General features: G+C 59.3%; 1 protein-coding gene across 3 annotated transcripts in view; it reads right to left on the reverse strand.

Annotated features, from left to right (window-relative positions):
* Positions 1–14,532, reverse strand: part of Lrp5 (LDL receptor related protein 5) — a 98,698-nt gene that overhangs the window by 18,348 nt on the left and 65,818 nt on the right. For all 3 annotated transcript variants that reach the window (XM_046444939.2, XM_046444940.1, XM_058579643.1), the window contains 6 exons: positions 13,654–13,838; positions 9,455–9,778; positions 7,387–7,586; positions 3,164–3,378; positions 1,571–1,761; positions 732–941 (listed from right to left, as the gene is read on the reverse strand). In XM_046444939.2, coding sequence (XP_046300895.1) covers positions 732–941; positions 1,571–1,761; positions 3,164–3,378; positions 7,387–7,586; positions 9,455–9,778; positions 13,654–13,838 — 1,325 coding nt within the window. The remainder of the gene's footprint in view (positions 1–731; positions 942–1,570; positions 1,762–3,163; positions 3,379–7,386; positions 7,587–9,454; positions 9,779–13,653; positions 13,839–14,532) is intronic.

A 14,532-nucleotide genomic window follows, 5' to 3' on the forward strand; every position in this document is an offset into this window, starting at 1 on the left:
ACACAGGCCCAAAAGGGCCCATGGACCATGAACCACCTCTAAGACCATGAACTAAGAAAACCTTTTCTCTTCCTAAGCTGATTATCTCAGGTATGTGTTATAGTACCGGAAGGCTGAGTAACGCAAGGGGCCACAGGACAAGGAGGTGGCAGTGGCTGACCCTGGTAGACAGCCAGAGGGAATAGGGCCTGGTTGTAGGACTGTCAACGCTCTGACGAGTGCGGGAATGGATTCTTCTACAGAGCCTCTCACTTGCGAGCCCTCCTGTCCCGTGGTACACCCAGACCGTGGTACACCCAGACCTCGGCTCCACAGAAGTCAGACAGGAGGTGGGCGTTGGCTTGTTTTCTTTTGCAGAACTGGGGAGTGAACCCAGGTGCGCTCCACCACCCAGCTACATCTCAGCCCTTTTTATACTGAGACAGGGTCACTAAGTCACTGAGACTGGCCATGAACTTGCAATGCTCCTGCCTCAGCCTCCTGAGTCCCAGGGATTATAGGTGTGCGCCACCGCACCCAGCTTTGGGTGCTGTTTTTAAACACTAGGTTTGTGGCCAATTGTTTTGTAGCAAATGAAAAAGACCCAGAGAGGCCTTGGGACATCTGGACACTTGCTGGTCTTTGGTGCTGGGCCACCACCTTGCTGGGGTCACATGGGCCCTGAGGCTGGCCTCCTGCCTGGTTCCACCCTTCCTGCTGGACCCCGCTGCACCCCGGCCCACCCCACATACAGAACTCTTCCAGGCTGACTTCCTCCACAGCGTGGATGCCCGTGAGGTGCGCAACACGGCCCTGGACGCGAGTGCGCTTGTCCCCGGAGGTCTTCTCCACGCGCTCAATCATCTGCTGCTGGCGGTCGATCCAGTAGAGGTGCCTGCCGAGCACAGCCAGGCCCACGGGCTGCACAATGTTCGCATCCTCCAGGGTCAGGCGGTTGGCCCCTGTAGGCGGGACACGGGCTCCTGAGTGACAGCCAGACTCAAGAGCCCTGCCACGCTCAGCTCAGAAATGAGGTCCAAAGAGATAGCTGCCAGGGTGCCCGGGGGTCCTGTGCTACGGTCAGGGCTGGCCTCGGTATCAGGGCCATAGGCCCCAACTGTGGACCCTAGTCTGGCTGGTGCAAGCATGGCACTTCCCCTCCTACACCCAGCCCCTGCCTCTAGAAGCTGTGGGGGCCCAGCCCCTGCCTCTAGGAGCTGTGGGGGCCCAGCCCCTCCCTCTAGGACTCTGAGGGCCCAGCCCCTCCCTCTGGGAGCTGTGAGGGCCCAGCCCCTCCCTCTGGGAGCTCTGAGGGCCCAGCCCCACCCTCTAGGACTCTGAGGGCCCAGCCCCTCCCTCTGGGAGCTGTGAGGACCAAGCCCCATGAAGCACCAACCCTCACTTCCCTCCAGCCATGGGCTCCTCTGGGACCCTGCCCTGCAGCTCAGAGGGTGGGATACACAGGATGTGCCAAGGGCCCCAGCACAGTGCCAGGCAGCAACTGCTACTGCTAACAAGATGCCGTGGCTTCACGGAGGGACACCTGTGGACTGCCAAGGTGCCGATGACCAGGGAGGCCTCGGGCACGTACCTGACAAGTCGCAGCTCTCGATGCGCTTCAGGTCTGCGTCCACCCAGAAGAGCCTGCCCAGTGTGTTGTCCACCACGAGGGCCACGGGGCGGATCAGGCCCGTGGTGAACAGGACTTCACGCTCCGTGCCGTCCAGGGCTGCGCGCTCGATCTTGGCTGCTCGGTCCTGCATGTTGGTGAAGTACAGGTACCTGCGGGAGGGCAGCGGGAAGCACAGGTTGGGAGCTTCCCCGGCCACTGCAGCTCCGCAGCCGACCAGGCCTCCCTGACCCTGCAGGCACCCAGTCAGAGCCCTGCCTCCCGGGGCTGGCCCAGAGCCTGACAGATTATGCCCTACGCTAGAAGGAATGGTGTCCCCCAAAGTCCACGTCCACCCCAGAACCCCAGAACATGAGCTTATTTGGAAGCAGGGTCTTCTAAAATGTAACTAAGGATCAGGATGAGGTTATGCTGGGTCAGGGTGGACCGTGTGTCCAGTGGGAAGACAGAAGGCCACGGAGAGAAGAGGCCAGCGTGCCCCGAGAGCAGGGCTTGGAGTGACGAGACCACAAGTCACAGAACGCCAGGAGAGCCCTGAAGCTGGACGACCCCCACCCCACCCCCTGCCCCGCTGCTGAGGGGATGTGGCCCTGCCAAAAACTTGATTCCAGACCTCTGGGACTATGAGAGGATAAACGTCTGTCTGTCTGTCGTCCTAAGTCACCTCCAAACCCTGGGGCTTCGTCCGGCAGCCACAGGACAGTAATCTCTGCACAGCTCAGGAGCCCTTGCCTCCTCAGGCCGGCTCCCTCAGTCCCTGGACAGCCTCCTGAAATACCAGCACTCTGCTCCAAGCCCTCTGTGTACGGCAGAGTCCCCCAGGCGCTCTGACAGACAGGGAAGCTGAGGGGCTGAGGGGTTAAAGCCACCTGCCCAAGGTCACCCGAGCAGGAAGTGCAGGGGTCCAAGTTCACACTGGGGTGTGCTAGCCTGGAGCATGTGCCTGCTCCAGTCAACACTGGCACAGGCCCCACCAGGCAGTCCCTCGACAAGTCTAACTCCTGGCTTGCACATCAGATCTGAGGGACTTGAAGAAGGCCCCATGCTCCTGACACAAGCCCTCTGCACACTCCTTGTTGTTTCTGAGCCTCGTGGCATGGGGCTTTAGGACCCTCCTGCCCTGGATTCCACTCCAGGCCTGTCCTGGACACCTCCCATCAAACTCTGAGGGCCTTCTGGGAAGGCAGCAGCTGCAGGAGCCCCTGTGGAACCCACGGGAGTGAAGACCCCACTTCCAGCTGGGACCCCAGGGAAGTCTGACGGATCGACAAGACCCATGGTCAGAAGGCCGTCTTCCTGACACTGCCTTCTTAGTCTTCCTGGGCCCACTTCTCGTCTCCCCTCCCCTGCTAAGCCTGTCCCTGGGGTCTGCTGCCTGCCATTCTGCGTGACTCTGTCGTCCTGAGGCCTGTGCCCGCTCCAGCTGGGGAGCCTGGGGAGTTGCTGACTGGAAGCTGGGATGGCAGACCCCTCCCTGCCCCAGCGGCTGCCCTGTGTGCACTGGCAGGAGGCCTGAACCAGGTGCAGCACCACCCGCCCCGTCGGCCTCCTTACCCTCGCTCCGCGTTGACTGCAATGGCCCTTGGCCTGTCGCGTTCCCCCCGGAGCACCACGCCCATGGCGTCCCCATCGAGGCGGTGGACGTTGATGGTGTTGGTGGCCTCGCAAGTCCAGAAGAGCATCCTGCTGTAGATGTCGATGCTGAGGTCGTGCGGCTGTCTGTCTGGGCTCAGGTTTTGGCTTTGACCCGGAGAGGTCAAAACAAAGGGCTATAAGACAGAAGGAACAAAAGTCACCCATCAGAGACCCTATGGCCACCAGCTAGAGACATGTTGAGGGAGCACAGAGGCCACGTTCCTGAGCTTAGCCTGAAAGTCAAACTTTCCACACCCGTCCGGGGATGTTTGCTCTCAAATCAGCCCTTCACCAGGTGCTCACTCAAGAAAGCAAAGGGAAGCTGGACCAGATCCAGCACCAGCCTCCAGCCTGGGGAAGCCCCCGGTGTGACCTTGGGTTCCAGGCCCCCGAGCCAGTCAGCCATCGGCACCAGGCGGTCCCGCGGCTCGGCCCTCTCCCAGCTGCACAGACCCCGGCGTTCCCGGGGCATCTCGGCTCTTCTTTGCATTCCCAGGATGTGTGCCTTTGGCTTAGACCCTCGAACCCTGTTCTTTTAATTCAGAGTGCTAGGATGGCAGGCGTGAAGGCCAGAGGCCCACTCTCCCCGCTCCCTGGGCAGGTGCTGGCAGGTGAGGGGTGGTGGGAGGGCACGGTGCAGAGCAGGGGAAGGCGCCAGTCGTGCAGGATGACCCACAGCTCCTCCTGAGAGGGCAGGGCCAGCCTGCGTCCCAGCAGCTCTAGACGTCACCCTGCCTCTACGCTCCTGGTGTCTCCACCCAGAGCAGCCCCCAAGCGCCACCTGCCGTGCCACCTGCTGTGCCTGTGCCATCAGGGGCTTCTGGAGCCCCCAACGGAGAAACCTTCCAAAGGGGCTTTGTTGAACCAACCAAGGAGGAAGGGAGGGTCGTCCTTGGCCTGATGCCCTGGTTGCTCTGGTCTCCTTGGGTCACCTCCAAAGCCACCGCTTTGGGGCGGCCTGGAGCACCAGCCAGTGGTGTGGAAGAAAGCTCCTTCCTCTAGCTGGGGATGGGCCAGCATCTCGGCTCCTGCCCCCTCAGGGGGAGCCCAAGGCTGACGCTCTGAGCTTGGGGTATTCTAGGTGTTTCTTCTCGACTGCTTCCAGCAGGTAATAAAACTAGAAGCCTCCAGGTAGCAAAGGGGCCTGAAGCTAAAAAGAAGCCCCTACCCCAGGCCTCGGCTCCAGGAGTCCACTGAAAATGACAGCCAACCCCCCCATACACACACACACACACACACACACACACACACACTCCAGCTCTGGCCCAGTCTTGCTGGCCAGATCTCATCGCAGGACGGTACATCTTTACAGGTAGCAACATCACGTTTCCACCGAGCTGAGGGTCTGGGGGAGCCAAGTGTTACTCTGCTGGGCACAGTCCTTCCCCAGAGCCAGAGCTGTCCAGCTGGGGACCAGAAGAGAAGCAAGATTCCAGCTAGTCCTGGTCAGAGTCAAGGGCACAGAACTAGACTTTAGGACCCACTCAGAACCACATGCAAAAGGCGTACAGGGAGCAGTACAGCGCTCCTGCCTGTGTCCCCCAGGCAGGCAAAGCCAGGGGGCAGCGTCCGCGGCTGGATGGCTTCACAGACAACGTCAGTGAAGCGACACTCACGACACGTTGTCTCCACAGCATCCGAGTCAACTGCACTTAGCTCTTCACCTCCCTGCTACAAAACCTTGGCCAAGGACCCTCCACGCAGCGCCAATCCACAGAGCCAGAAGGCAGGAGTCGCCGGTGCCCCTCCATGGAGAGCAGACATGGCCCAGCCACGGGACAGAATACCATTCAGCCTCCCACAAAAGAAGGAGGGGCCCTGAGGACTCGCGCTGGGGTGAGAAGCCGGGCAGCAAGACGAACGTGACCCCACTCACCTGAGGTCCCTCGGGGCCTTGGACCCTCAGACAGCAAGTGGGATGGGGAACCTGGGCTGGGGAAGGGGATGGCACTCGGTGTTTAATGGGGACAGTCAGTCTGCACAGACGAGAAAGTGCTGGAGGGAAATGTTCACGGTAACGTGACCTGCTTAGCACCAAAGGAGGTGGCCCTGACGGTGGAGAAAATGACAAAACTGATGCTAGGCACACTAACCACGATGAAGAGCAGAGAGAGCGAGCAAACACAAACAGCCCGAGCTGAGTGAAGGTGGGAGGGGAGCCCCCAGAGGATGGAGCCTGCTAGAGGGAGCTGGATAGAGGCCCAGGAAGGGAGGAACCTGGGGCACAGGAAGGAAGGGAGGGAAGAGCCAGGGGCACAGGAAGGAAAGGAGGGAAGAGCCAGGGGCACAGGAAGGAAGGGAGGGAAGAGCCAGGGGCACAGGAAGGAAGGGAGGGAAGAGCCAGGGGCACAGGAAGGAAGGGAGGGAAGAATCAGGGGCACAGGAAGGAAAGGAGGGAAGAACCAGGGAACAGGAAGGAAGGGAGGGAAGAGCCAGGGGCACAGGAAGGAAGGGAAGAGCCAGGGGCACAGGAAGGAAGGGAAGAACAAGGGGCACAGGAAGGAAGGAAGGGAAGAACCAGGGAACAGGAAGGGAGGGAAGAACAAGGGGCACAGGAAGGAAGAGTTGGGGGCACAGGAAGGAAGGGAAGAACCAAGGGTACCAGAAAGAAGGGAGGGTAGAGCCAGGAGCACAGGAAGGAAGGGAAGAAATAGGGGTAGAGGGAGGAAGGAGGGGAAGAGCCAGGGGTACAGGAGGGAAGGGAGGGATAAGCCAGGGGCACAGGAAGGGAATAGCATTTGCAAATGAGGTAGCCCCAGAAGCTGTTCCTCAGCAGCTTCCCCTTCAAGGCCTGTCACTGGTCCTGTCACCCTGGACACCATGAAAGACTTGTCTTTAGGGGGACTTAAAGGCACTTTGCACCCAGGAGCTTTCTCAGCAGGGAAGCCACAGTTTGTCAATTAACACTTCCCTTTTCCCAAAGTGCTCATGCTGACTGCCCCCTATACCAAGGAGATGAAAGGAATTGTCCCATCAGGCTACGGAGCCACTGATCACAGCCGCTCTGCTGCCACCCATCCTGCTGGCTTCTACCATCTCCAAGGATGTGGGCCCCCTGCCCTGACTAGGTACTATGCCAGGGAAGCATTTTATCAAAAGAGATGTCCAGCCTGAGCAGACAGTAGTGGCCTCCAAATCAGTGTGCAGGACAAAAAAAATCTACCACACAAGAATCATCTGGACCTCCCGAGCACCCCTCTGCACCGCTGTGACAAAGCCATGGAGATTTCATTACAATGTCATTAGCTCCTCACTGACAGCTCGATGGGGACAGGGATTGTGGTTCTAAAGCTTTTATAAAATGTGTCTTTGGAAACATGAGCGGGTTATCTGCATGAGAGTGAGGGCATCATTCCTGGAACCGGCCCCCCACTGGACAGTTCTGCAGGAAGACTCCTTTTGAAAATGCAAATTGGTTCCATGGCCACTAGTGACACCTCAGGAGACAGGACGTTGGCTTTTGCCCAGTTTCACTAGTGAGAAGCACAAGGTATGTGTGGAAACCCACACCCAGCGCTGTGACAGTGACCCCTCCACTCACCCCCACCTGGGTCAGGACTCCAGCCACTCGCACCAGCCTCTCTCCACCATCGCAAAACCACAGCTGCTAACAATGTTCGTGCCTATGAGCAACCCCAGGCCTTCCTGCGCTGGCCGGGAGTCTTAGAAACGGAGCTGCTGTAGAATCACACGCATGACCTGTTTTGTATATGTCACTGAGGGTCCTGCCCTTCCCCCTTTGCCCATAGCCTGGCCTTTCTGCTGTGCCATCTGCAGTGTGGTGACTTCCAGGAGTGCGGGCAGCATTACAGAACCGACTACACCTTTCCTGTGAAGCAAAGGTACAGCTAGAGTCGCCATCACCAAGCGCCACACAGCACGAGGCCTCCTTGGAGAGGAAGAGCTCCCGGGGCCTGACCTCACGTGCCCACCTCAACAATGGGACACCTCGCTATGCCAGGGTCCCCCACACCCAGGGTCCATCCTGCAACCACAGTCAGAGTCCCAAACACTGACTACCCCAGATCGTCCTCAGCAGCCTCCTCCCACACCCACCTCCATTCAAGAAAGAGGGCACAGCCTGGGCGCTGCCTGGACAGGCTCCTGGGGAAGTGCCCGCCCTGTGCCCCAGGGGCACCTGCCTGTGTCCCATCGTCCTTGGCTCGCTTGATGTTCTGGCGCCCGTCCACCCAGTAGATGAACTTGTCCAGCGGGTCATAGTCGATGGCCTTGACGTTCCTCAGACCGTGCAGGGGCAGGATGAGGTCCGGGCTGCGCTGGTCGTCGGGGATCATGCGGCTGATCGCACATTTCTGGCTGAACAGCAAGAAGGCGGAAGGCGCTGGAGGGCGGCAAAGAGATGCGGCTGGGGGTCAGCACCGCAGGCTGAGGGTGGCGGGTGCACAGCGCTCCCAGGATCACAAAGCCACCCAGCCTCTGCATCCAGCAGACGGTGTGGAGAAGACCAAGCAGACACAGGCGGCTCCCCGAGGTGCGTGATGGGGATTCTACTCTCCAAGTCACGTGTCTCTGTCACTCCAAAGTGTGTGCGCTAGTGGCATACACACTTATTGCACGTCATCAAGCTGGGTGGGGCTCAAAGGTAGAGTGCTTACTTAGCATGCTCGAGGGCCTGGGCTCGGTCCCCAGCCAAAAAAGGAAACCAAATGTCATCAAAACTAAAGACAAAGCTGGGAACGGTGGTGCACATCTGTGATCCCAGCAGCCCTGGAGGCTGAGACAGGAGGTTCAAAGCCAGCCTCAGCCACAGTGAGGCCCTAAGCAACTCAGTGAGACCCTGTCTCTAAATAAAATACAAAACAGGACTGGGGATATGGCTCAGTGGGCAAGTACCCCTGAGTTCAATCCCCAGTACCAAAAAAAAAAAAAAAATCTGGAAACAGAAGGAAGGTAATTCAGCAAGTATCAGACTCCCCCACAGGGGTATGCGATGTTGGGATGACCCCGTGGTTTCTCTATGCCTGCATGTGCTCAAGTGAAGTGCCATAAACTGTAGAAAACAGTGACAGCAGGAAGGACACTCCCTGGAGAGTCAGGGAGCAGCAGGTAACTGGACAATGAGGAGCCAGGAGTCAGGCTGGCTCAGGGCCACTCCTGGGGCTGGTGAGGCACGGTCTCCAGCAGCCCAGTTTCCAAGGGAGCCCAGGGTTGGGAAGGACCCGGATGTCCCTGACCTCCTCTCAGTTCACTGCACGAGGCCCCCAAGACACTGCTTTCAGAGGGACCAGAAAACAGGATGGTCTCTCCTTCATGGCCGAGAATTAATGTCCAGAGGGCAGAGACCAGGCTGAGGTTCCGAGGCACCAGCACCTGTGAGAGGCCACAGTTACAGCCACCGTTCAAGGGCTCCTCTGGGTGCCCTGAAATCCAAGTCACGCCCAGGTCGGCAGGGACTCTGAGTCAATGCACCGTCCTGCCCTGCCCCGCCCCTCAAGGTCATGGCCAGAAGGACATGAGAACTACAGGACCAAGGCCCTGGACAGTGCAGCTCTGGGCCCAGGCCCACCGTATACCAGCCTGGGGTCTTGACAAGCTGGACAAGAAGGGGCTTTGTGAATGGTCAGGCGCTGAGCAGAGGCCAAATTACCAACTCCTGCTGCAGGCACCACAGAAGGGTCTGCACCCCTGGGGCTGTGGGAAGGTCTGGGCTCTCGAACCTCACTCTTCTCATCGTCACTCACGTAAGAACAACAAGGCCCGCCTACACCAGAGGTCAGCAGGGTTAGGCGAGGCCCGGGGACTGTGAAGACAGCCTGTGTGCAGTCAAGCCTGGCTCCCGTTTTCCTGGCTGTGCCGCCTTAGGCGGGTCCCTACACATCTCTGTGCTTCAGGTTCCTTGTCTGAGAAATGGGGAGGGGCCGCTACCTGCCCTGTAGCTCAGGGATGGAATGAGCACTGCAGAAAGCCCTGACAGCAGCACAGGCGAGCGCTGTCCAGAGACCTGCACAAACTCAGGGCTCCCTGCGAGGACTCTGCCAACCAAGGGCGCGGCCCGGTCAGTCGTGACTCACTAAAGCAATAGATCCTTCTCCCAGCCTGCACCGCCAGAACGCACCCCGAAGCTCGTATAGTGCAAGGCCTGCACAACCACCCATGTACACCAGGGGAGCCCCCGATGGGAAGCGCCTCTCCCCCAGGCCCAGGGCCAGCTCCGTGTGGAACTGAGGCGCCTGGGAAACAGGTACTTACGGCTGCAGTTGCGGCTGCTGGGGTCCAGAGTGTAGTGCGAGGCACAGCCACAGCGGTGGCCGCCAGGGATGGCGAGGCACAGCTGTCCACACTGGCCGTTGTTGTGCATGCAGTCGTTGAGGCCATCCTGGCGGGAGGAGTGGAACACCAGGATGTCCATCACAAAGTCCAGGTGGCCCTGGATGAGGGTGCGGTTCCGGCCGCTGGTCTTGTCGGCCCTCTCGATGCTGTGCAGGTTCCAGTCCGTCCAGTAGATGTAGTCGCTGTACTGCGTCAGGCCGAAGGGGTGCGGGAGGTCGTCGGCAATCACCACGCGGTCCTGACCTGCGTGCAGACACGGCCCGAGGTCAGCCCGCTAGGGCCAGCGGGGCCCACGCCGCAGCCCGGTAACTACCTCTGCGCCTTGGAACCTGAGCGGCTCTGGATAAGGACAGACCTAGCTCGCCGAGCACACGCCCACCCGCAATCCCACCCCAAGGGGAAAACGCAAGAAAGACAGACGCAACGTCCACCCAACACACGAGATGGTCTGCAGCGTGGTGTCTGCACCCCACAAACCACAGGGCGCCGAGATGGCAAGAACGAGGACAATCCAGTTGTGGGGCTGAGTGAGCACAAGCTGTAGAAAGTTCTAGAACAGCAAACAAGAAAAAAAAAACACACACAAAGACAGAAGTCAGGGCAGCAGTTACCCTGAGGAAGGACGGACTGGGAAGAGCACGAGGGAGACCAGTTACCCTGCTCCAGGTGGAAGCCACGCGGATCACGTTTGCGCACACGTGTAAGTATGTGAAAATTCCTCACCCTGACCACTTCGGGTTTCTGTGCTTGACCCCACATAGGTCCACTTCACTAAAAGTTTCAAAATCCACCTTTTAAATAAACAAGCCCTGCGGTGACCCAGCCTGGGACACCTGCTCCTCTGCTGGTCAGCGGGTGACCTGGGAATCCACATTAACTCCCTGACCTCAGCCTCCCTGTTTGTAAAATGGGTATTTTTAAGGTGTTGGGGATCAAACATGCTTCGCAGGCGCTCTGCCACTGAGCTGCAACCCCGCCCAACAGGAGTGTCCCCATGGGTGCCCACATGACTTAAATGTTACAAACTGTGACACACAGCGAGATTCGTGATGACCATTCTGACACACATTCCATAACACCACTCGGGGAAACTGCCATCCAGCCCTGCCAAGGAGCCCACACCCTCATCTCCAGAGCGTATGAAGACCCCGCCGCCTCCAGGGCAAAAGGGACTTCACGGCGTGACCAGAAACGCTGAGACGGGAAGAGGACCCTGGAGCACCGGGGAAGCCCTGGGTCCATGCAACAGCGTCTAGAGGGAAGGTCAGATCCACCGAGCCGGGGAGCCCGAGGGGCGGCCGAGGGCTGGACCGAGTCCCATCTGGAGACATGAAAGTTCAGAGGGAGGACGCGGTGGCGGCCTCATGTGGATGAGAACGTGCACTTAATGCCCTTTAGAGCCAAGACGGTGAGGTTTTGCTGCATGTGTCTATGATAGAGGAAAACTTAGCTTTTGGTCTAAGAGCAGAGAAGGCACATGGGGCCCTCGAGAGCGGGGTCTGCTTGCTTCTGTCGGTGCTGGGGTCAAACCAGGCGTCAGGCATGAAGTCTGCTCTGCAAGTCCCCGCAGAGACTGAGCAGGACAGACGCAGCCAGGCCCCGCTGTCCACAGGAGGCTGCAGAGAGGAGGGGGCTGACCGGCCTCTCCGTATCGCCCACCAGCAGGAGGACACAGCAGTCAGGGGCTGAGGACGCTGACACTCACCCACCTAAGCCAGCCGCGGGCCTGGGCCGGGGAACCTAGAGAGCAGGGCTGCGTGGAGCCCAGGGGGCAGCCCGAGGGGCCGGAGAGGCGGAGGGAGCCCCGGGCCGGGCCAGGTGCAGCTCCGCAGCCTTCACCTGTGCAACACGCGAGCGGTGAGAGCGCTTCTCACCTGCCCCCCTTCACATGCAACCGCACCAACAAACACGCTAACAACGCGAGAGCACGCGTGAACGTGCACGTCATGTCCAGTAGTAAAGTGCAGAACGAAAGTTGAACATGGTATGGTTTGGAAGAAAGTTTTATGAATTATTTTTAAAAAGCCAATAAGTGAAACAAATCTTCATATTTTAAGAATAATATCTATCTTAAAGTTATTTTTTAAATATCCAATGCTAGAAGGAGAGTTGACAAACTGAGACCATCAGGTATCACAGGTGAGATTACGGAAAACTTTCCTTTTTTAAATTTTTCCAGAGATTTGGGAGTTGCTTATCTAATCATTGGGAAAATGACAGTTATTAAACGGCCACCCGACCACCTCCACCACATACGCACTCGGGCAGCTTCCTGACCCGCCACCTTCACCAGGCACAGGGAGGGCACGGCGAGTGCCGGGGTCAAACCAGGAGGCGCCTTTGTCCCTCACACCACGACTCTGCAAGAAAGGTCTCACTACAGGAAACGTGGCTAAGTCCCCACAGCAGGCAGGGTGACAGCGCAGACAGCCAGGCGCTCAGCCACTGGCCAGGCCTCGTCACTCCCTCTGCTCCCAGCTGTCCCAGGCCTCCTGCACTGTTAATCAGGTGCTCCACCAGCGTCCGGGGCACTCATGGAGAGTGGGCACGGTGACCACCAGGCACACGCCCACCTCTACCAGCAGGGTAGCCCCTCCGCGGAAACCGACCCCGTGGCAGGCGAGTCACGCTCTCGGTCACCTTGGGCCACTGTGCCGCACTGCGATTGGACACTATCAGGCTCCAGGTTTGGGTAAAGACACAAACACGCGCGGCTGTGTGATTCTCCTGGGAATGGGGTGACAGTCTCACAGTCAAGCCTCACCCCCAGGCTCAGATCCCAGGACAGTCAGCACCCACAGGGTGTGCAACTCGCCCCAGCAGACACCAGGACCATCTGCCTCCAGCCGCCAGCAGAGTGCCTGTGCCTCAGCTTCCTCATCTGTAAGACGGGCACGGCCACCTCACCTGCACATGGTAGTGGCCGTGGTTAGGAAGCAAGCCACGTCCTTTGGTCCTCTCTGCAGGGTTCCACGGGACTGGTGACTCAGAAGCCCAGCTCACAGTCTGCCAGTCAGGGCCACTGAAGGCCCCTCTGCCAGTGCTCAAAAGCCAGGTCCATCCAGGTGGCCGGCCCACTGCAGCTCGACCCCACGTCTCCTCCTGTCTGCCCCAAAGCTGCAGGTCACCTGGGAACCAGACGTGGCCCTCCAGGCCGCTGCCCTGTCCTTCACTCTCACTTTGCTTTTCGCCTGGCTTATCACCTGGCGGCTCACACAACCACCTGTCACGGTGTGGAGGCAAGGTGTCCCCCAGAAGCTCCTGTGTCAATGCAGGGGTGCTCGGGGGTAAAGGGACTGGATGTGAGAGCGTCTGGGGGAACCAGCTGGGTGTCACTGGAAGCGGGGGCGTGGCTGGGGGAGGCAGTCACCGGCACACCCTGGAAGGGTGCATCTTCCTGCCAGGCTTCCTGGCTGCCAAGAGGGTCAGGGACTGAACCTCTGAAACCAGGGGCCAAAATACCCCTTCCCTCCTTTAAGTAGCTCTTGTCAGGTATCTTGGTCACAGCGATGCAAGGTGACTGCCACAGCAGCCCACCATGAGTGGAGTCCAGAGTCCCTTGTCCTGGGTTCAGATCCTGCCCCTAGAGCTAGCTGACCGGATACCCTTTAAACTTCCCCAGGCTTCATTTCTACCATCTGTGAAAAGGAGGTGCCATCACCCACCCAGTGCCGGGAGCCTGAGAATGGCCCTGCACGTCTCCCAGCTCAGGGCAGGTGCTCAGGGCTGGGCAGAGTCCGAGTGCTGGTCTTGGGGTCAGAGTCCGAGCAATGGCCCTGAGGTCTAAGTGGCTCCCTAGCTCTGTGACCTCTGGCAAGTCATGTACCTGCCCTGTGCCTCAGTTTCCCCATCAATGAAAACCTCTGTTGTGAGGTGGACAGTCCTGGTACATGGCATGGCTGGGACCTGGCACCCACCAGATGCACAGGAAAGAGATGTCCCCAGGGCCTATCGCAACAGACCCATAGCAAGGGCAGCAGGGGCTGGACAGGGACAGCCCCCCAGCAGAGGGTGAGGTAGCTGAGATCTCATGGCTGCTCGGGCCACTGTGGAGGGGCCGAGAGGAGGTCTATGCCCTGCTGCCCTGCCCCAATCCCCCCGAGCCCACCGGCCCTCACCCAGCATGTTGGATGACTCAATCATGTTGGTGTCCAGGTCTGTCCAGTAGAGACGCTGGTCTGCGTAGTCGATGGTGAGGTCGTTGGCCCGGCCCACCTTGTCCACCAGCGTCATGCCATTGGTCCCGTCCATGAAGGCCCGCACAATCCTGGGCTTGCCGCCCCACTCGGTCCAGTAGATGTAGCTGGAAGGCAGTGGCGGGCGGGAAGTGAGTCCACACTCAGCCCATGGTAGATGGCGACAGGGGACCCTACCACCACCATTCCTCAGCTGGGTCCCCCTTCCTGGGAGAAAGCCACATCAAGAACGTGAAAGACACAGGAAGGGGCAAGACCCTGGCCACGCTGCAGCCCTGGCCCCCAACAGGCTCCACAGGGCTCCCTCCCCGAGTCCCCAACACAGCCCACCCGTCAGCCAGCTAACGCCCGTCCACGGCCACAGAAACAGGTGGCAGAAAAAGCAAACATATAACGGGCCCCAAGCTGGGGTCCAGTGGCGGGGTCCAATACTAAGCTGGCCAGGACATGGTGTGAACCAGGATGGACGTAGTGAAGCAGGTGGACAGCCTCTCCTCAGACAGGAGGAGAGGTGCCAGCCCCACCTGCAGAGGCGGGCCTGGCGGCAGGCCCTCCCCTCCTCTCCAGAGCACTGGGAAAAACAAGCTCATTCCCCCATCCAGAATTTTGGAAGTTCCAGCTGCCTGCTGGCCAAAATCTGAACTTCTTTCTCTTTGTCCCGAACTTCCCTGCCTCCCTGGACACTCTGAGAGGACCCAGGTGAAAGCAGCCGTCACAGTGCCCAACAGCAGCTTCCGTCACTCCCTTCCCCTCTGGGAATAAACTAGACAACCTCCAAGGGCGCTGCCCGCCCTGGCACCT

Source organism: Marmota monax, unplaced genomic scaffold (assembly GCF_021218885.2).
Source record: "Marmota monax isolate L192 unplaced genomic scaffold, Marmota_monax_Labrador192_F-V1.1 WCK01_AAM20220418_F8-fsc00038, whole genome shotgun sequence".
NCBI classification, from domain to species: Eukaryota; Metazoa; Chordata; class Mammalia; order Rodentia; family Sciuridae; genus Marmota; species Marmota monax.